Source organism: Zea mays, chromosome 3 (genome assembly GCF_902167145.1).
Source record: "Zea mays cultivar B73 chromosome 3, Zm-B73-REFERENCE-NAM-5.0, whole genome shotgun sequence".
Lineage (NCBI taxonomy): Eukaryota > Viridiplantae > Streptophyta > Magnoliopsida > Poales > Poaceae > Zea > Zea mays.
Window position 1 is genome coordinate 46,167,112 of NC_050098.1, and position 21,361 is coordinate 46,188,472.

Here is a 21,361-nt window from a genome sequence, read left to right on the forward strand (position 1 = left end):
CACTATTTTGATTGGAATTGTCTTTGGACTTGGGAGAGGATTTGATCTCTTTGGTTGTGTCTTGTATTGAATGCTATAGCTCTTGTATGAGGTGTGAAGGCTGAAAACTTGGATGCATTGAAGTGTGGTGGTTGGGGGGTATTTATAGCCCCAACCACCAAAAGAACCGTTGGTGAGGGCTTCTGTCGCATGGCGCACCAGACAGTCCGGTGCGCCACCGGACACTATCTGGTGCGCCAGCCACGTCACCCGGCCATTGGATTCTGACCGTTGGAGCTTCTGACTTGTGGGTCACCGGACAGTCCGGTGGTGCACCGGACAGGTCCTGTAGACTGTCCGATGCGCCTTCTGGCTCTGCTCTGACTTCTGCGCGCACTGTAGCGCATTAACTGCCGTTGCAGACGACCGTTGGCGCTGTAGTAGCCGTTACTCCGTTGGCACACCGGGCAGTCCGGTGAATTATAGTGGAGCGGCTCCCAGAATTCCCGAAGGTGACAAGTTCAGACTGGAATCCCCTGGTGCGCCAAACCAGGGCACAATTCGGTTGTCTTTTGCTCTCTTTATTTGAACCCTTTCTTGGTCTTTTTATTGGTTTGTTGTGAACCTTTGGCACCTGTAGAACTTATAATCTAGAGCAAACTAGTTAGTCCAATTAATTTGTATTGGGCAATTCAACCACCAAAATTTATATAGGAAAAGGTGTAAGCCTATTTCCCTTTCACGATCTTTAGTGAAACTCTCCAAAAATGTCTTCAGAATGACATCAAGCTTAACTTGAATCTTTTGACAAAGCTCACTAGAAATTTTTTTCAAGAGATGTTGAGTGGTTGATGTTTTTAGGATTGAAGGGATGAGTGTGATCCTCTCCATATTTTAGATATATGACTGGCCAATATATTGCTAGTAGATTAGATCTTGATAGTCTACTTCTTGTTCTCCAATGGAGTCACAAAAAGTATGCTAACATCAGAAGAGATCCAAATTATACACTAGCAAGGGCTAGCACGACTATAACTGACGCACGACCTTGAACATGATGAGAAACATAGCGAACCAACAAAACTGATTTGGAGACCAGTTAAGCCAATATTGATCCTATTCTTCATCGGGAAGACTCTCAAACACCTTCTAGGAAGACATGTCGAGGAGGAGTATGTGGAGTTTGTCCTAGTATCAACAAGGCCATCTAGAATACCGTCAAATCTCACCGAGAGACTGACGAACATCGATATAAAGAGAAAAGAGGATAGCAGATGTATTTTTGATATATTGGATGTTGGATACCTCAATTGATCGTGATCCTTTCATCTATACCCCTATATAACCCACCAGTTTCAACTTTGCAAAAACCCACCCAACCAAATCGCCCCACACCCATAACCTCCCCTAAATCCACCAAATGAATTGCACACACATATAACACACCCTCAAAACTAGTGGTTTAGATCATTGGATATCCCTCTCTCTTACTCACTCAAATCCAATGATCAATGTTATTTGAATCATCCTTTCTCCCTCATCCCTCACACGCACTGTGACTACCTTGTCTCCCCCTGCGACCTCGCCACCCCCTCCCCTCCCCCTCACTCGCGCCACCACCATCGACCCCTCCCCCTTCCCTCCTCGGGACCGTAGCGTTAGCACGAGTATTAGACTATTATGTATAGAGGAGGTGATATTATCTTAGTGAACAACAACTCTAAAACATGATTTGTTGGGGGAGAAGGTTTTTAGTCGAAGGTCCAATTTTAATAAAAAATACAGTTTTGTTTTTAGAAAGATACATTCGAACCACATGCCTGAATTGACAACTTTGATTGACTTTGCACCAGTGAACGCAAGTCGAAAGGAGGAGACGAAACTTGAACATGATTGAACTACCTTTAGATGCAACGGCAAAGAAGTTACAAAGAAAGTTAGCTATGCATGTAACCCTAATCCTATAAATAGGTTGTTATTAGTCAGGCTAGCACTAGGAAGCTGAACTGGTCGGATTTAGAGGACGACATAGCCATCTTGGAAAACTTGACCTAGCTAGTGTTGGTGAACAACTTCACCGATTTTGGAGACCTATCTAGCCGAGTTCGGCGGCGACGTAGATCGACTCTAACTTATGTTTATAATGTCAAATATTTTGGCACCCCAACATAGTGTTTGACAAAAAAAAACAGTTCATGATAGTTTATGAAGCTGTACCAAACAATTTTTTTTTATTATTATCTAAAATTGTTGCTCATACACGTGTGGATGGGAGCATACATTTGTCCCCTAAATTTGGTCACGAATCCGTTGGACAGCATTCCATCCCTGTTCCAGCGCAACCCAGCATGATTGGTCCTAAACGCGCGCGAGCGAACGCATGGCTCCCAATTATTGGTGCTCGACGGCTCCTAAATCCACTGACCAAAAAACCGGCATGGAACCAAACTCGCTTCCCTACAAACAAGGACAGCGGCACGACGAAGAACCACCAGCTTGAATTTTCCCCCATAAATATCCTTCTCCGCCACTTGCAAATTTTCCTATTCCATTTCTTCTTCGTCCTCGCACCAGTCCCTCCTCCTTGGAAGCGAGGGAGGAGAGTGGAGGGAGAGGGAGGAGCGAGGCAACGGTGAGCTCGGGAGGCGGCGTGGGGCTTGCACGCCGGCCCTACCCCCAGCTCACTCACCACGCTCTTCTCTCACCAACTCTCTCTCTCTCTTATCTCCTTCCAAGATTCCCCCATTTTTTTGTTGTTGTCCCCCCCATTCTTGCTAGGATCATTCCTTGATCTTTCGCTCGCTCCAGTACGCCCGTTTTCCAGCTCCGGAGATCCCATCTCGGCCACCTCCTGCGGTCTCCAAGCTCCAAGAGGCCAGATTCCAGCACAAATTTGAGGTCAATTTGCCCGCTGAGCTCGAATCAATCCGCTCGGCAACAAGTGTCCTTTGTTCCCCCGATCCCCGGGCTTCGATTCGATCGAATCCGACCTAATTTTATTGTGTGTGTGTGTGTGTTTAACCTTCTCTCGCTGCACTTTTCCTTTCTCCTCCCTGTCGCAAACGCAAAGTGGGTTCCATCGCGTCACCCGCACGGCTCCTCTGATCGGGCGGAGAAAGAAAGCGCATAAAAGGCGAGCTCTTGATGCGGTCTTGGTCGTAGCAACAGCAGCTCCACTGCTCCCGGCATCGCCTGCTGTTGTTTATCCATATACGGACGGAGCAGCGGGCGCTCCGGCAGAGGCAGTGGCAGCGCGCTCCCCCCGCCAGCGCGTGCTGATGCTTGCCCCCCTGCTCGCCGCCTTCGCTGTCGTCTTCCTGCTCCTCCTGTCCAGGCCATGCGCCCGTGACATGAGACTGTTCCTCGCCTCCCTGTGCCAGCAGCTCGTGCTGTCCCTGCTCGGGTTCCTGGCAGGCCTCCGCCTGCTCAGCGGCGTCGCGGCCGCCTCCGCGGCCACAGAGACCATGCCGCTCATGCCCTCCTTCAAGAGGAAGCGGGCCGCGGCCACGGTGGAGAATGCGGAGGAGGCGGCCGCCACGGCCGGCGGCGGCGAGACGTCGGTGCTCGACCTGCCGGAGCTGGCCATCGATTGCATTCTGGAGAAGCTGCGGCCGGCGGAGCTGCGGAGCATGGCCGCCGTCTGCCGCTCCATGCGCGAGCGCTGCCGCGGCGACCACCTCTGGGAGCGGCACATGACAAACAGGTGGGGCCGTGTCCTGGGCCGCGCCGCCAGGGACGAATGGAGGACGCACCTGGCTTCCGCCAGCGAGTCCCGCGCCGCGGGTGGCGGCGGCAAGCGCCGGAAGTGGCTCGCCGCGCTGTCCTGCGTTTGCCCGGTGGTGTCCTGGATGCGGCCCAGGGCCGACGGTGGCAAGTCGTCCGCCCCCGTTTTGGACGATTCCATCATGTCGTGGTACCTGTCCGTGGAGAGCGGCAAGTTCTGGTTCCCGGCTCAGGTCTACAACCGCGAGGTACCATCTCATGTCTTTCTCATCATTTACTAGCTGCCACTTCCATCCATATTGCCAAGCATAGCTTGCTAATTACAGTAGCACTCTTTGTGCTAATGACTGACCTTTTATTGTTGGATTACATCCCAATTTGGCTTAGTAGTCCTGGCCTCCTGGGCAGGCTTGCAATATACACCTTAATTTGGTCAGAGCAGCTTGCTTACATCTGTGTTCTTGTTGTCTCATGATCTTTGTTAGTTTCAAACATTGAAAGAATCCTGAGATTTCCTATCTGTTTTGCAGCACGGGCATGTTGGGTTCATGATGTCATGCTATGATGCAGCGCTCAGTTACGATTTCCATACCGACACATTCCGTGCAAGGTATGTTCTGACGATTTGTATGGTGGATACATACAAACTGAAAAAACTTGTTTCTTCAAATTCTTAAAACTGGTCATCATGTGGCAGGTACCCACCACACGGTCGACGAACCGTGGTGTTGGAGGATGGCGTGCAATGGGACAGGGTGAGGGCACCGCCTGTTGACACCCTTGCGCATGACCTGCACACCTCTGACTGCCTGCATGAGCTCCGGCCCGGCGACCACATCGAGATTCAGTGGAGAAGGAACAAAGAATTCCCATACGGTATGTTCCCGAGCCACCCAGCAACGCTTGCTTTTAATGCATTGATGCTAATCCTATCCGATAGTGGCTGAGGAGTATTTTTTTTTTAATCAGTGGATAGTGTGTTCTCATTCATGCACTTCCATGCATGTTTGGCAGGCTGGTGGTATGGAGTTGTTGGGCACTTGGAGTCATGTGATGGAAGCGAACACTTTTGTCGGTGCCATCTTAGTGGTGAGAATCTCTCCTAGAAAACAAAAAAAAAAGAAGCTACTCATTGAATTGACTAGTAATTACAGAAGCTGGTGTGTGCACATCTGCTTTTGGTGGTCATGACCATGCCCACAGAGTCTAAAGAACATTTATTTTATAGTAACATCATTGCCTCAAGACTCCCTTTTTTAGAAAAAATCCAGAATTTTAGAAAACCCCTCAAAATGATATGTAACATTTTAGACTCGTGTGTGTTCCTATTGATAACTGAACTGCCATCTTTATTTATAATATGATTATTATGAAAGCAGCTCCGGGCCCTTAACATATTCGATTCTGCGACGAAACCATCTATTATTTTAGGCACTAAACTTGCATTCATTTGTTCTAAAAATCTCTCTATCCACAAGCAAGCATCACTCTGTTCTGAGGTCCGAAGAATATCTCGTGTTAAACTCATGCAGGATAGGATATTCGAGTTAAAGAATCACTATCTTAGATGTCATGTGATGTTAAACCTTTCATCAGCCCATTCCTTTTTTAAATAAACAAATCCAAAATACTTGTGCTGGTTATGCTGCAGATACCGTGGTGCTGGAGTTTAATCAGTACACGCCGGGCTCAAGGTGGAGGCAAGCGTTGGTGAAGCGGAAGGAGCATAGGGAGGAGGGCAACGAGGGCGACGGGTTCTACGGCGGCATAAGGAAGCTCCGCGGCAAGGATGACATCTCCAAGTGGAGGCAGCTGTGGCCAACAGACGTCCTGGAGTAAGCAGGAGCCGCATCCCTTCTCACACCGAGATTGATCCATCGCTCAAATGACACGCCTTTCTTTCATCATATTGACCAAATTCGTCGTCTCTGTCGCGCTGTTGTAAACGGGTTAGCAGAAGAACACACAGGGTGACAACAAATCCTTGTTCGGTTATTTCTAATACATATGGATTGGATGAGATTGGAAAAAATTAAGAAGAAGTTTAACTTGTTTGCGATTCAAACACATCCAATCTCATTCAATTCACATGGATTGAGAGCTAACCGAACAAGCCTGTAGTTGGACAAGGGTGTAACACTTATTTGTCAGGCGTACCGGGCACAGACCGCTTCCTATTTGTTCGTGGGGATGTAACTGTAAGCCTTGTGACCCCTAAGCAGTCTGCGTCTTGTGCCTGCTGCTGTAGCGGTAGAGCAGAGAGAGAGATCAAATGTAAATTACATTTTTTAGCTCAAATTCACGACAAATTGGTTGTCCTACCTGCGTATGAACGCCTGGGACATCTCTCTTCTTCAGGCAGCAGTTTTTTTTAAAATTTTTATTTTGCAGAGGAAATCTTGTGTGCTCCAGAGTAGTTTGAATGGGAGAGATTTCGGGTAGACGTGTGCTCTAGTTCCTGCTTTTGTTTTGAGCACGAGTAGCAGCAAAAGGGACAACGGTGTTCAGAAAAAAGAAGAAACGGTTACCGGAAGTTCTTAAAAAACCGAATTACTTTCGCTCTGGGTTCTTTTCGCAAGGAGATGAGAGCAAGAGAAACTACCGCCTTGCTAGATGAGATATCCTATGCCAACCGAAAGATCAAGGGAGGCTTTGGGATCCATGATCTAAATATCAAAAACACAACTCTCCTAAGTAAATGGCTATTCAAGCTTCTAACATCGGACGACATTTGGCAACAGCTTCTCAGGAACAAATACCTGGGATCTAAATCTCTAGTTCAGGTTGATTGAAAAACCAGATATTCTCATTTTTGGTCTAGCTTAATGAAGGTTAACAAGATTTTCTTCGTTTTGGAGCCTTCAAAATAAAAATGGATCAAATGTGAGATTTTGGAAAGACACCTGGTTGAAGAACACGGGTTGAAAGATCGATACCCTAGATTATATAGAATTCCAAGAAAGAAATTCATAACTATTGCGGAGGCGCTATCAGATACATAAGCAACTTTTTCTTGGAGAAGAACATTAAGGGCTTGTTCGGTTAGCTCTCAATCCATGTGGATTGAATAGGATTGGATGAGTTTGAAACCCAAACAAGTCAAACCTCTTCTCATTTTTTTCCAATCTCATCCAATCCATGTGTTTTGGGAATAACCGAACAAGCCCTAATTGGGCCTAGGTTAGCAGAGTGGAACGAATTACGTTCACGTCCGCTCTAGTTTCTGCTTTTGTTTTGAGCACGAGTAGCAGCAAAAGGGGCAATGGTGTTCAGAAAAAATAAAAGAAACGGTTACCAGAAGCTGCTTGCAAAGAGAATATATGGAAGCACAGGCAGGCCCCAAGGTGGCCGTGAATCCGCAGCAGAAACCTGATAAGGTTCCGTCCAGAGCTCCATTTAGCATGTGGAGTGCAAGGCATAGCATGCCTGATTGTGGACGGAAAAAACAAAAATGGAAATGGTAAAGCGCCTTATAGGCCCACGAGCAACCCGCTGGGCTGGTAGACACATCTAGCCCATAAGGCCTTCTGCAATGGTACGACCGCACGAGCTACGTTAGTTTACGTGAAAGCGAGAGACAAATGGAAACATCATTTATTTATTTTTTCTATATGCCATCGGGTCGACAAGCTCATCTCTCGTATTCTTGGATTAAGTGGAATAGATGAACTATTTACGGATTTACCCATGGCCAGCGACTACTCTCAATCTTGTTGTTTTCTACCACACTAAAACATCCGGCGCCCTGCCTGATTTGTTGTCTAGAAAAGTGAGCAGCAGCCTACAACGAAAAAGAGGTTCAGTACAATAGGCTGAGAATTTTCAAACTTAAGGGCTGATTTGGTGATTAGGGATCCCTAGGGGATCCATGGGGAGGAATCCTCTTGCAATTCAATTTTGAATAGCAAGAGGATTTCTTCCTCTCAGGATCCCCGGTCACCAAATCAGTCCTAAAGAGTTGACCGAAAGAACTGAAAAACATAGCACACCATTTGAGCTGTAAATGTAAGAAGGAAACATTTGACCACAGCTTGAACTGTTAGAGGCCCTTCCTCATGGAATTGTCAAATTAGAACCCGACTAACAATGATGAGGCATTTTAGAGAGTTCAATCGTGGAAATACAGACTCTGGTGGCTTCCAACCATTATGACACAAGATATAGAAAGGAATACACCAATACGAAGGAGAGCCCAACGAAACAGAAGACTTCACAACTTTTGCATGCTCAAAAAGCATTAGCACCATCTGCTTTTAAAGGCAGATGCACTAAACCACGGCTGATGTTTTGGAATTGCATTTCTTGGTCTTTTTTTTTGACTGATGATTGGAGCTACTTGCTTCAGATTGTGGTATAGTTGATGTAGGCTGGGGAGGACCAGACCTGCTGGTTGAATACAACATAGCCTATTAATATCATGCTTTATATCATAATAACACCTACACATTGTTATGCTATAAATATAATGACAATTAAATTATAGAGAATACAAAGTACCGGAAAGTAGATAAGCATAGTCAAGCCCTCCAAGTGGCGCGTAGGACGTAACCCAGGAGCGGACGAGACACAACGAGAGAATTTTTTTTAACCAAGTCATAAATTCGCCTCCAAGAGGAATCGAACATATGACCTGGAGGTGCTACTCAGAAGTCTTAACCATTACGCTAGAGGCTTTTTCACAAACTTTGCTTTTAGACTTTAGACAATTTTAGAAACATGCATGTTTAGGGTGTTTGCTAGAGGATATAAAGAAAGAAGCCTTTTCATGTTTTGCTTGGCGCCTGCTCAAGTTCTCTCACCTGGTGCTCCATCTGAAGATGGAGTGACAATACCTGCAGCTTCCTTTTCTCACATCAAAAACAGCAACCACAGAATCACAGATATAGAACTAACCATAGAGTGCGTCCTCAATAATTCTTAAGACTAAAATCAAAATATGTGGGACGGTGAAATAAGACCAGATAAATAAAGGAAAGGAAACTCACCAGGTTGAACCCCAGCCTAGGTTCCACGTTGTCGTGATGCATGTCCATTATCTGCGGGAATGATTGGAGCTCTGCACGTGGGGCAAGTGTGTTGAAGCTGTAGCCATGACCTTAGACAATGCACATGGAACAGATGCCCACAGAGTAGTTTTTTGTTGTTGTCATCTCCTCAAGGCAAATAATACATGTTAAAGGTTTAAGTACAATAACATCAAAGCCGATGTATATTCCACGATATCTGCACATAAGGTATAGAGAAATAAATTAATCATATCTGTCACAAAGAAAGGGAAACAAATGATGTTCTTATGGGTCAAGAAATGAGCTTCTTCTTATTAACAAATGTGCTCCATCCAGTGGTTAAGAGATGCCTTTCGTGGCTGGCCTGTAACAAGTAGGCTTATCAGAAACTATAGTTATTCAAAATCCAGTAGCATCCATCCTATTTTAGGTTTCATACAATCACTAAAATTTATTTCGCTGTTCGCAAGCTGCATGATCTTTTGTTGAAGTACCAGTTGATTTTCCTGACCACTTAGATTAGCTTCAAGATATTTATTTACATAAATTTGCTTAAATTTAGATTTCAAGATGGTACTATTATTGTTGACTGGGATTGAATCTGTTTTGTCAGAATTTGTGATTAGTTTATACAATTGTTATGCAAATATGTGTGCATCGTCTATCTGACAACATGCCAGATAATCAAAAATTCATAGTAAACAATATTGGGCAACTTGTTTCTTATTTTTATGCAAGTATGCATGCATTGCATGTTACCAAACATGCAAGTATGCATGAAAGTGCTATGACCACCGCTCTGCTTACTGAAAGGGTTAACGCCATCGGTGCTTAAACCAAACCTTACATTCTTCGCATCCTCTATAAACTCTTGGAACATTCTATCAATTTTTGTCATTGCGAACCATCAGTCGAGCCTCAACACGCATCTACCTTACGCCCTTATTTGTGTCATCACATCATTTTGGCGTGATCTTTGTTATGAAACAAACACTTCAAACGTGATATTGCAAGGAAGTACCACATGACCTTAAAAGATATTCTTTTCCAGGGAGGTCCACTCTCAACATCACCTGAGTCGTCATGTACTCATGTCTTGTTTTATATAGTGATGCCTCGCACACTAGGTAAACTTTAAATTTCTTGTTCTCCTAAACACAATACGTGATATAGTCATTAGGAATGCATGTATCTTTTGCAATAAACCAATAGGATAAACAATTTCTTTGGCTTCATATGTTGATACTGGCAATTTGTTCCCCTCTGTAGTGAACTTCTTTATTAGTTTTATTATCTTATTCAAACCTTGCCTTCCACTATAGAAATTCAAATATGCTACGCAATTTCTTGTGGTCCTCTTGCTGATCTAGGTACAACAAAGTTTTATGGTCCTCTAACATATGCTCAAGTTTGTACAACAAAGTTTTATGGTCATACTCAAGTTTTTTTCTAACCTTTAAGTTGTCACAATCTTTCTCCTCTGCATACAAAACATTTGTGCTAGAGCATCATTTTCTTCAAGATCTTTAGCCTCATCCATTATAGCATCTTCAAAGGAACTATACTGAGCATAGACCGGAATTGTGTTGTCTTCCTCTTCTTCATCCTCTAGAACCCTTCTTTCTCCGTGTTTGGTCCAAAACTACAGTATTCTCTCTATGGACAACACATGAAACCAATTTGTTTATGTCTCTTGGCCCTCTTGAGACAATAATGAATGCATTTAATATATTCCTTCAAGCGTTGATCTATGTTGTATATCCATTGATGGTCCATCTACATTATTTATATAAAACATTGTTGACATAGTCTTTATAAATGTAATTTTTATAAACTTACTTTAATCATCTTTTTTTACTATTATGATTTTCCATTAAATTATGTTACCTTCATACATATTACAAAATATATGAGAAGATGAAAGCATTAATTTTCCAAAAATTATACAATCAACCACACAATTCAAAAAAATATAAACAAAACAAGTAACTATTTTAATTGTACTATATGAAAGGATGAGCTTTCTAACCTTTTATCACACTTAAATGAGTAAAATCTTTAATAAAATCTATAAAAAGTTTGGCAGCGCCTCTCCGCTTTGATGCTTATGGCGACATGAATAATGGTCCTCTTATTTTTTTTCATAAATTCTATTGCCTTCACATATAGTATTATAGAACACATGAGAGGATGAACTCACTAATCTTTTTCCTAAATTATACAATCAATTATACAATTCAAGAAATTTAAATAAGATAAGTAACTACTTGAAAGGGAAATATGGTCAAACCTTTTCTTAAATGATTTTGGTGGTTGAATTGCTCAACACAAATATTCTACAGGTGCCAAAGGTTCAACACTGAGAGCACCTAGAGGGGGGGGGGGGTGAATAGGTGATCCTGTGAAACTTGAAACTTAAGCCACAAAACTTGGTTAAGTGTTAGCACAATAATTGCCAAGTGGCTAGAGAGGAGTCAAAACACAATAACCACAAAAGATCAATCACAGAGATGGCACGGTGGTTATCCCGTGGTTCGGCCAAGACCAACGCTTGCCTACTCCATGTTGTGGTGTCCCAACGGACGAGGGTTGCAATCAACCCCTCTCAAGCGGTCCAAAGACCCACTTGAATACCATGGTGTTTTGCTTGCTTTTCTTAATCCCATTCGCGAGGAATCTCCACAACTTGGAGCCTCTCGCCCTTACACTTGAAGTTCACAAAGAAGCACGGAGCAAGGGAGGGATTAGCAACGCACACAAGACACAAGAATCAGAGTGTCAACACGCACACAAGTCGCAACAAGAGCTCGCAACACAACCCAATGAGTTCACAACTCCACTAGAGCTCTATATGCTATCACAAAGAAACAAATGCGCGGAATCGAGGTCTTGATGCTTAGGAATGTTGTAGGAATGCTTGGTGTACTCCTCCATGCGCCTAGGGGTCCCTTTTATAGCCCCAAGGCAGCTAGGAGCCGTTGAGAGCAATCCTGGAAGGCAGATCTTGCCTTCTATCGACTGGCGCACCGGACAGTCCGGTGCACCACCGGACACTGTCCGGTGCAGATCTCCTTCCTTATTTGGCGAAGCCGACCGTTGGAGTCTGAGAGCTGTTGGCGCACCGGACACTGTCCGGTGCACACCGGACAGTCCGGTGCACCAATGTGACCGTTGGCTCTGCCACGCGTCACGCGCGGAATCCTCGGTCGACCGTTGCCCCGACTGACCGTTGACTCACCGGACAGTCCGGTGCACCACCGGACAGACCGGTGAATTTTAGCCGTACGTCGTTGATGGTTTCCCGAGAGCGACGAGTTCGCCTGTGAACGGCTCACCGGACAGTCCGGTGCACCACCGGACAGACCGGTGAATTATAGCCGTACACCGCCGTCGAAATCCCGAGAGCAGCCTGTTTGCCCAAGTCAGCCTGGCGCACCGGACACTGTCCGGTGCACCACCGGACAGTCCGGTGAACCCAGACTGAGCAGACTTTGGCTGAACAAGTCCATCTCATTTCCCATTCAATTTTTCCTGTTTCCAGCACTTAGACATAATACATTAGTCCATAAAAACAATGTACTAAGTCTAGAAACATACCTTTTGACATGATTTGCATCTTGTCCACATTTTTGCATGGATTAGCATAAAAGCACTTGTGTTGGCACTCAATCACCAAAATACTTAGAAATGGCCCAAGGGCACATTTCCCTTTCAATCTCCCCCTTTTTGGTGATTTATGCCAACACAACATAAAGCAACTAGAACAAGTGCAATAACAATGCAAATGAACACTCAAAATTGTTTTGATTCAATTTTGACATATATGGATCACTCTTTGCCACCACTTGGTTTGTTTTTGCAAATCAAACTCAAATTCCTATCTCTAAGTCAAATCCACTTGTAGAGTCATAAAGAGAGGTATTCCAAAATAAATTGATCAAGGATTTCAAAAAACTCCCCCTTTTTCCCATAATCAACACTTCTCCCCACAAGAGGCCAACTTTTGACAAAAGAGACAATAAAAGAGTTTTGACAAACCAAAAGCTGTAATCTACTATTTTCAAAAATTTCTCAAGTGGTAGCTGATCCATCTATTGCTTTGGCCTTTATTTTCTCCCCCTTTGGCATCAAGCACCAAAACGGGATCAATCTTGGCCCTTTAACCCCATTGCCTCACCAAAATCTTCAAATAAGAATACAAAGGCAATAAGAGTAGATGAACTTGGAATAAATTACCCTCGCATCAGAGTGCAGTGGAAGTCTTTCATGGTCCAAGTCCACCTTTTCTCTTTCAAATCTCCTTTGAGACTAAAACAAGCAAACTCAAGCACACGGTTAGTCTCAAAGGGTCAAGTTGTAGCACAACTCCCCCTAAATATGTGCATCACTTGCAAAAAGGACTTGTGAGGTCCAGGGAGTGTTTGTACAACTTGAGCACCATACATAAGCAACAAATGCAGAAGGAACATGATCAAGGGCATAAACACATGTATGCTATAAATCAATCCAAGTTCCGCGAATCTAGGATATTTAGCTCACTACGCAGCCTGCAAAAGGTCTTTTCATCTAAAGGCTTAGTGAAGATATCGGCTAGCTGGTTCTCGGTGCTAACATGAAACACTTCGATATCTCCCTTTTGCTGGTGGTCTCTCAAAAAGTGATGCCGGATGTCAATGTGCTTTGTGCGGCTGTGCTCAACAGGATTTTCCGCTATTCGGATAGCACTCTCATTGTCACATAGGAGTGGGACTTTGCTCAGATTGTAGCCAAAGTCCCGGAGGGTTTGCCTCATCCAAAGTAGTTGCGCGCAACACTGTCCTGCGGCAACGTACTCGGCCTCAGCGGTGGATAGGGCAACGGAGGTTTGTTTCTTAGAGTTCCACGACACCAGGGACCTTCCTAAGAATTGGCACGTCCCCGATGTACTCTTCCTATCGACCTTACATCCAGCATAGTCGGAATCTGAATATCCAATCAAGTCAAAGTTAGACCCCTTTGGATACCAGATCCCGAAGCAAGGCGTAGCGACTAAATATCGAAGAATTCGCTTCACAGCCACTAAGTGACACTCCTTAGGATCGGATTGAAATCTAGCACACATGCATACGCTAAGCATAATATCCGGTCTACTAGCACACAAATAAAGTAAAGACCCTATCATAGACCGGTATGCCTTTTGATCAACGGACTTACCTCCTTTGTTGAGGTCGGTGTGGCCGTCGGTTCCCATCGGAGTCTTTGCGGGCTTGGCGTCCTTCATCCCAAACCGCTTTAGCAAGTCTTGCGTGTACTTTGTTTGGGAGATGAAAGTGCCGTCCTTGAGTTGCTTCACTTGGAACCCAAGGAAGTAGTTCAACTCGCCCATCATCGACATCTCGAATTTCTGCGTCATCACCCTACTAAACTCTTCACAAGACTTTTGGTTAGTAGAACCAAATATTATGTCATCGACATAAATTTGGCACACAAAAAAATCACCATCGCAAGTCTTAGTGAAAAGAGTTGGATCGTGTGGCGGAACCGCCCGAATTATTCTAGCTTAAGTGCCTAAGTCACGCCTCAGGGGCCGTAACACACTTAAATCGGAATAACCCGTCAGTCCCTCAGATCTAGTCTGATGGAGCCACTTAACCAGGATCAAATTCCACAATCTCACACGAAGGTGAGTCACAGAAGAAATACAATAAAACAGGAATCCAAAAATTAAGTACTGAGTTATTACATAAATCGGAGTTCTTGAGTAGCCAATGAGAGTTCACAAAATAAAGTGCAGCGGATAATCGATGTCGTCGGTATTGAGGAAATGGGCAAGGCCTAGCCCACTACTCCTCGTGCTCCTCTCCTGCCGGAGCAACATCCCACTCGACCGTCCAACCCGGTGGCAGGGTGGTCGGCCAAGTCACACCATCAACCATTTCCTGAATGGTACCTGCAAAAATTGTGCCACAAGCAAGGCTGAGTATACTAATACTCAGCTAGACTTACCCGGTGTGAGGAATCTACTCCTCTACCTCTAGACTATGCAGCTGTTTGGCTGAGAGGTTTGGTTTGCCAAAAGCACTAGCTGTTTCTAAAATCAACTTTTAGCTTTTCAAATTCTATCATCATTACTTAGCTAGATTTACTTCTTCTAAGCATACATGGTAACAAGCATTTAGATCAATCAACAAGTTATCTCATGTAACCTCATTTCACTTCTTACTCGATGCAGTACAAGGAATCAAGCAGTCTCATTAGCTGCGAGAAGCAGACAATTCGAATCGAGTTTTAACCTTGCAAGGTAAACCTAAACACACGGCATGTCAGGGTACTCCGACCCTGCACATGACAACCGTCCCCATCGATTCCCCGTTCGCGTCCAGGCCTCACCGCCTTGGCATCAATGCTCCACTGACCCCGGCTGCCGCCGTGCAGTGACCGCACTTGTACCCACCATAGCTAGCATGGGAGACCCAGTCTCAGGTCGCATGAGGGATAAAGTCCGCGCCCGGCTTCACTCAGGTACTAGGTTTACCGGTTACCATATTTCCCGGCATGTGCTTAGTACGTTCAAAAGCTTGACTCAGGTATCCACACATTAATCCTTAATTCTTTTTCCCGTCTCATGGACAAGACATCCTCCCTGGATCCAAGTCCATAGACCAACATATATCCCGTTATCAAGATGAATACAATCAATTCCTGACCTCGCGCGAGTGCTAGAAAAATCATTCGACTTCTACCGAGATCCTGATTAGCAAGCAGCTACTCGACCTAGCATACTAGTATTCATCTCAGAAAGGAATCCTAAGTTCATGCAACTAGAGGTTTCAAGCAACTCCTACACTTAAGTGCACATTACAATCCTACAAACATTAAGTGTAGTAAAATAGCATATATAAACGGTTATGCATAAAACCGGGGCTTGCCTTCAATTGCTGGGGCTGCAGGGAGATCCTCGATAGCAACCTCTGAAGCCTTCTCCTGGTCCTCCTCTTGGACAGGTCCTTGCTCGGGGATGAGCACGTACTCTCCGTCGGCAAGATTACAATCTAATGAATGCAATGCGTAAGATACATGCATGATATGATATGTACTTTTAGAAATTATAACTTTTGACGGTGTATGATCCACTTGATTTAACAAGGTTAACTTTGCCTATGTGAGACCCTTGGGTGGTATACTTGGTAAATTAAGTTAAACTTTAGCTAAGGTAAGTGGTAGGTTTTACTTTTAGGGGTTCCACTGAATTCTTTTTAAGTCTCAGGGAGAATTGATAAGTATTCAGGATAGGCTTATTGGGGTGAGGTTTATGTTTTCTTTCCCTTTCTTTTATTCTCTTAAAAGTTTTGGGAGTAGGTTTGAACCACGAGTTGCTTTAATAAAATTCCAAAAATTATGCAAAAATTACAGTGGCTTGGCACTGGGGTATGTTTCTTTGTTTCAAAATTTGGGGATCAGAAAGTGAATAATTTTCTCTGGACAAAATTATTAAATTCTTGGGCAGAAGGGGTGCTTTGAACTACAACTATTATTTAACAGTGAGTAATTCCCTAAAACTTATTTTTGCTGGCTTTTAGGTGTTATAACATGACTTGATACAAATTTCTAGCCATTAATACCTTTTAGTTATTTTACTGTGGTTTTCTCAAGTTTCTAGCCAATTAGGTGCTTTCTACTACCACTATATTTGAAAAATATCAAACAATAGAGTTCTTATTTTTCTTGGTTATTATTTTGTGCAAGAGCAATCATTCTGAAGTTTGGCATCTTTTTGCTTAAGGGAAGGGGTGGTATGCATTATTTGAATTTAGTGGCCTTTCTCATAAAACAGTAGCAATAGATAAGAATTTGCTTCCTTTTCATGGGTTTGCATTTTTCTCTGATGGTTTATCTCATTATGGACTTAACTAATTTTTGGTTGCCCATTATCATATTATTAGGGGTTGTTTATGGTTTATTTGGAGAATGCCTCATTATCATTTTATATTTATTCTCCTTACTTAAAAAGTTGAACTGAGGTGTTCTTTATTTTTGTAGTGGGGCTTTGGTGGTTGTAAGTCTACTGGATTTTTATTATCCATTTTGGGTATAGTTTTGTAATTCTAATAATTGATTTTCAGTTCAAATAGAGCTAAATAAGTCATTTTAATTTGAAACTGACCTGGACTAATGGTCTCTTTATTTTTCCTAGGTTCTTTGTTACTTAAGCAAACTAGGAAAAATAATTTTACTCACTGTTCATTAATTTCTAATGCCTTTCTGATTTTTCCTAAGTTTTGGGAAAAATAGCTTTAAATGAATATCTACATCATAATTTCTAATGCTGGGGTTCCTACTATTTTTAAACAGTGTCTAAATGAGGTTTGAACATCTACAAATTTTCTTAAGTTCAGCACAGAAGAAAAACTAATTTTCCTTAATTAAACAAGGTTTGGTGGGTTTCTGTTTTTAATTTTAAACTTTAAAATTTAGAACAGAAAGCATAGGGTTCATCATTTTTAAAGGATAGTTCATAATATTCAGGAGCTAGCAAAATTGGTTTGACAACTTTTTATGAAAAATTCATCAAGTTATGGGTTTTATAAGTTCTCTGGTCATTTTAAAAAGAATAACAGAATTGGTTTAATGGAAATCCACTTTGCACTGGGGTCCCTAGCGGGTTTTTTAAGTTTTCCTCGCGAATCAGTCCTTAAGCTACTATTCACATGAGTCACTGACGTTACAGAAAACCCCTCGGGTTCTACAAATCCTAACCCGAGGTCCTTCTTCTATCTTAAACATTAACCGCGGCGGAAGAAAGGGCGTAGGGGCTTACCGGCGGCGAGATTGCTCCGGTGAAGTCGTCGAGGATGAAGGGGAGGTCTCGGGGATCACAACGGTGTGCGGGTCGCCGTCGGAGATGGCCGGAGTCGGTCGGTCCACGCGCGCAGGCGGGGATGCTCGTCGGCGGCGAGGAGTCCGGCCTGGTCACGGCGAGATAGAGCAATTGGATGGGTCAGAGAGGTTCACGGGATGCCAGAGAAGATATGGGTGCAAGGAATCGTTCGGAGACTCACTGGATAGCTCGGTCCACGCGCGGCGGCGGAAGACCGAAGTCTGGTGAGGTCGATCTCGGGCCTCCGGTGAAGTCTGGCCGGGTCCGAGGGCTTGGCAAGCTTCACGGGCTACTGGCGGAGCTAGCCGAAGCACTGGCTCGACTTGAGGATGGCTGGAGTGGGCTGGCCACGGTGGCCGAAGCTCTGGCGGTAATGGTGGGCGGAATTGAGCTCGCCGGAGCTAAGGAGAGGGGGCTGGCCGGTGAGGGTGAGTGCGGGGCGAAGTGAGGTGCGCCCGGGGAGGCTTTATAGGCGCGGGCGGGCACGGCCGAGGGCGTGGGCGCGCGGCGGACTTGACCGGACGCCGGGGCGAGCGCGCGCGCGGGTTGGGCGAGCTCTAGCGTGCCGACCAGGGTCGAACACGTGTGCCCGTGCGTTCTGCCCATGTTCTGGCGCGTGTGGTCGCTCATCCGAGCCTGCTCTCGCCTTGGTCAGTGCACAAAACCTCTTCTCCACCCTACAAGCTACCATTCTTGTGTGGGGGTCATAGGATTTTGCCTACTGGTTGCAGAGATATGGAGCCAGGAAATCCGGTCTGTCTCCCTGCCCAAACCCGAGGCAAATCCAAGGTTTTGTCGTGTCTAGGGCTCGCGTCCCAATGCCATCTTCTGGCACACGACAGAGGGGTTAGTTAGACAAAATTTTGTCAATGGGGCCATTAGGATTCGAGTTAGGGATCAAGGTGAACATCCCTGATCTTTGGCTCAAGGTCTGAATTTCAGAATTCTGAAATTCAGAATTCCCATTAAGTCCCCACATGAGAAGCTTGATTTGGGGTTTTATTTGAGTTATTTTGGCTAAGCTCTCTCAACCTTTCTTGTTGCTCATTAAATATACTTCAATTTTTACAATTGGCTCAAGTCATAATTTTAAACTTTTCATCCCCTTTTTCTTATTTTCTTGAATTTTGCTCATGGGGCTCACTTAGGGTTTTCATTAGGGTTGTACATTCTTATCTTTTTAAAAGACTCAATTGTTTTGATCATGATACTTTTAAGTATATACTTGGTGAATCCTTTAGTACTTAAGTTATTTTGATGCTCATGCTTACTTTGGTTCACATAAAATAATGGTTCTTGGGTTGGTATTTGAGAGAAACCCTAGGTGACACTGGGGTGTCACAACCTTCCCCCCTTAAAGGAATCTCGTCCCGAGATTCGGGCCAGAGTCCTCCTAGGGTGAAGCGAAGGGTGGGACTTATAGGAAATGGATGATTATTGTTATTATTAGGGTAGAACTGCTCTTCGAATGTCATTCTCTTTGCAACTTCAGAAGGAAGTCCTTTTAAGTTTTACTTCATAGTTACTTCATTCTGAATTAAGATCATATTTTTGAGGATTAGATTCGAAGGGCAGGGGGAGGGGTTGGGTGTGATTACATACCAGCTTCCTTGGGTAGGCAATCGGGGAAGTTGGATCTCAGGAATTCCTCGGTTTCCCAAGTAGCTTCCTCCTCTGAGTGATTACTCCACTGGACCTTGTACATCTTGATTGATTTAGCCCGAGTTGATCTCTCCTTGCAATCCAGAATCTTGGAGGGGTACTCTTGGTACGATAGATCTGACTCTATCTCCAATTCTGGCTCTGCTAAGTTCTCAGTCGGCAATCGAACACACTTCTTCAGCTGAGATACATGGAATACATCGTGAATGGCAGACATTTTTGAAGGTAACTTCAGCTTGTATGCCACGGGTCCACATGCTTCTATGATCTCATAAGGTCCAATGTAACGAGGGGCTAGCTTGCCTTTGATCCCAAACCTCTGCACTCCCTTGGTGGGTGATACCTTGAGGTATACAAAACTTCCCACCTCGAACTGGAGAGGTTTCTTTCTTTTATCATGGTAACTCTTCTGCCTGGCCTGAGCAGCTTCTAGATTCTTCCTGATTAGTTTGACCTTCCTTTCGGCTTCAGTCACTAAGTCAGGTCCAAAAACTTCTCTCTCACCAGGTTGAGACCAATTGAGTGGTGTCCTGCACCTTCTTCCATAGAGAGCTTCAAAAGGTGCCATCTTTAGGCTGGATTGATAACTATTGTTATAAGCAAACTCTGCCAAGGAGAGGTGCTTATCCCAGTTCTTGCCACTATCGATCGCACAAGCTCTCAGCATATCCTCCAGAATTTGGTTTATTCTTTCCGTCTGACCATCAGTCTGTGGGTGGTAAGCTGAACTTCTAATTAGCTTAGTTCCCAGAGACTCTTGCAATTGTTCCCAAAATCTGGCAACAAATTGGGCTCCTCGGTCGGAAACAATGTTCCGAGGTAATCCGTGCAAACACACGATCCGGTCAATATACCAGTCTGCATACTTTCGAGCCTTATCAGTGGTGTGCACAGGAAGAAAATGTGCCACTTTTGTCAATCGGTCCACAATAACCCAAATTGAATCATGATGACGAGAGGTGTTGGGCAGACCCACAATGAAATCCATGCTGATGTCGTCCCACTTCCACGAAGGTATGGACAGGGGTTGCAAAGCTCCAGCTGACTTCAAGTGGCTTGCCTTTACCCTCTGACAGGTGTCACATTCTGATACATACTGGGCTATCTCCCTCTTCATTCTGGTCCACCAGTACAAAGGCTTCAGATCATGGTACATCTTGGTGCTTCCCGGATGCATAGAGAATTTGGAGAGATGAGCCTCGTCCAAGATTTTCCTCTTGAGATCCTGGTCCTTAGGAATCACCAATCTGCTTTTAAACCATAACACACCCTTTTCATCCTGGCAAAAACAATTATACTTCTCAACCTTCTGATGGAGATTCTTCTTGATAAGCTGCACTCCCTTGTCACTGAGCTGGGCCATGAAAATCTGGTCTTGCAAAGCTGGCTCAACAGAAATGTGAGACAAAGAACCAGAAGGAATCATTTCAATTTGCATCTTGCTCAACTCATCACACAAGGTGTTAATGCGAGAATCCATCAGAATACACTTGCACTGCATCTTCCGGCTCAAGGCATCTGCTACCACATTAGCTTATCCTGGGTGATAATGTACCTCCAGGTCATAATCCTTGATCAGCTCTAGCCATCTTCTCTGCCTCATGTTGAGATCAGCCTGAGTAAAAATGTACTTAAGGCTCTTATGATCAGTGAAGATGTTGCAGTGGGTTCCCATTAGATAGTGCCTCCACATTTTTAATGCATGAACCACTGCTGCTAACTCGAGGTCATGAGTGGGATAGTTTTGCTCATGAGGCCTGAGTGCTCTTGAGGCATAAGCAATGACTCGATTGTCTTGCATCAAGACACAACCTAGCCCTATGCCAGAGGCATCGCAATATACATCAAAAGGCTTGCTACTGTCGGGCTGCGCCAACACTGGTGCGGTGGTCAGATGCTGCCTTAATGCATGGAAGGCATCTTCGCACTTCTGACTCCAGACAAATTTGACTTCTTTCTTCAGCAACCCAGTTATAGGCTTCGCAATTCGAGAGAAGTCCGGAATAAATCTTCGGTAATAACCAGCTAATCCCAGAAAACTCCGAATCTGACGAACAGTTGTTGGTGGCTTCCAGTTCATCACCTCTTGCACTTTATCAGGATCAACAGCTATTCCAGCCTGAGAGATAGTGTG

General features: G+C 44.4%; 1 protein-coding gene across 1 annotated transcript; it reads left to right on the top strand.

The window, feature by feature from the left end:
- Window positions 1-2,536: 2,536 nt before the first annotated feature.
- LOC100285258 (cyclin-like F-box) lies at window positions 2,537-6,011 on the top strand. Its single transcript, NM_001366718.1, has 5 exons — window positions 2,537-3,950; window positions 4,233-4,312; window positions 4,400-4,578; window positions 4,717-4,791; window positions 5,354-6,011. Exons 1-5 carry the CDS (start codon window positions 3,258-3,260, stop codon window positions 5,539-5,541), a joined length of 1,215 nt encoding a protein of 404 aa, NP_001353647.1. The 5' UTR covers window positions 2,537-3,257; the 3' UTR covers window positions 5,542-6,011.
- Window positions 6,012-21,361: the final 15,350 nt, after the last annotated feature.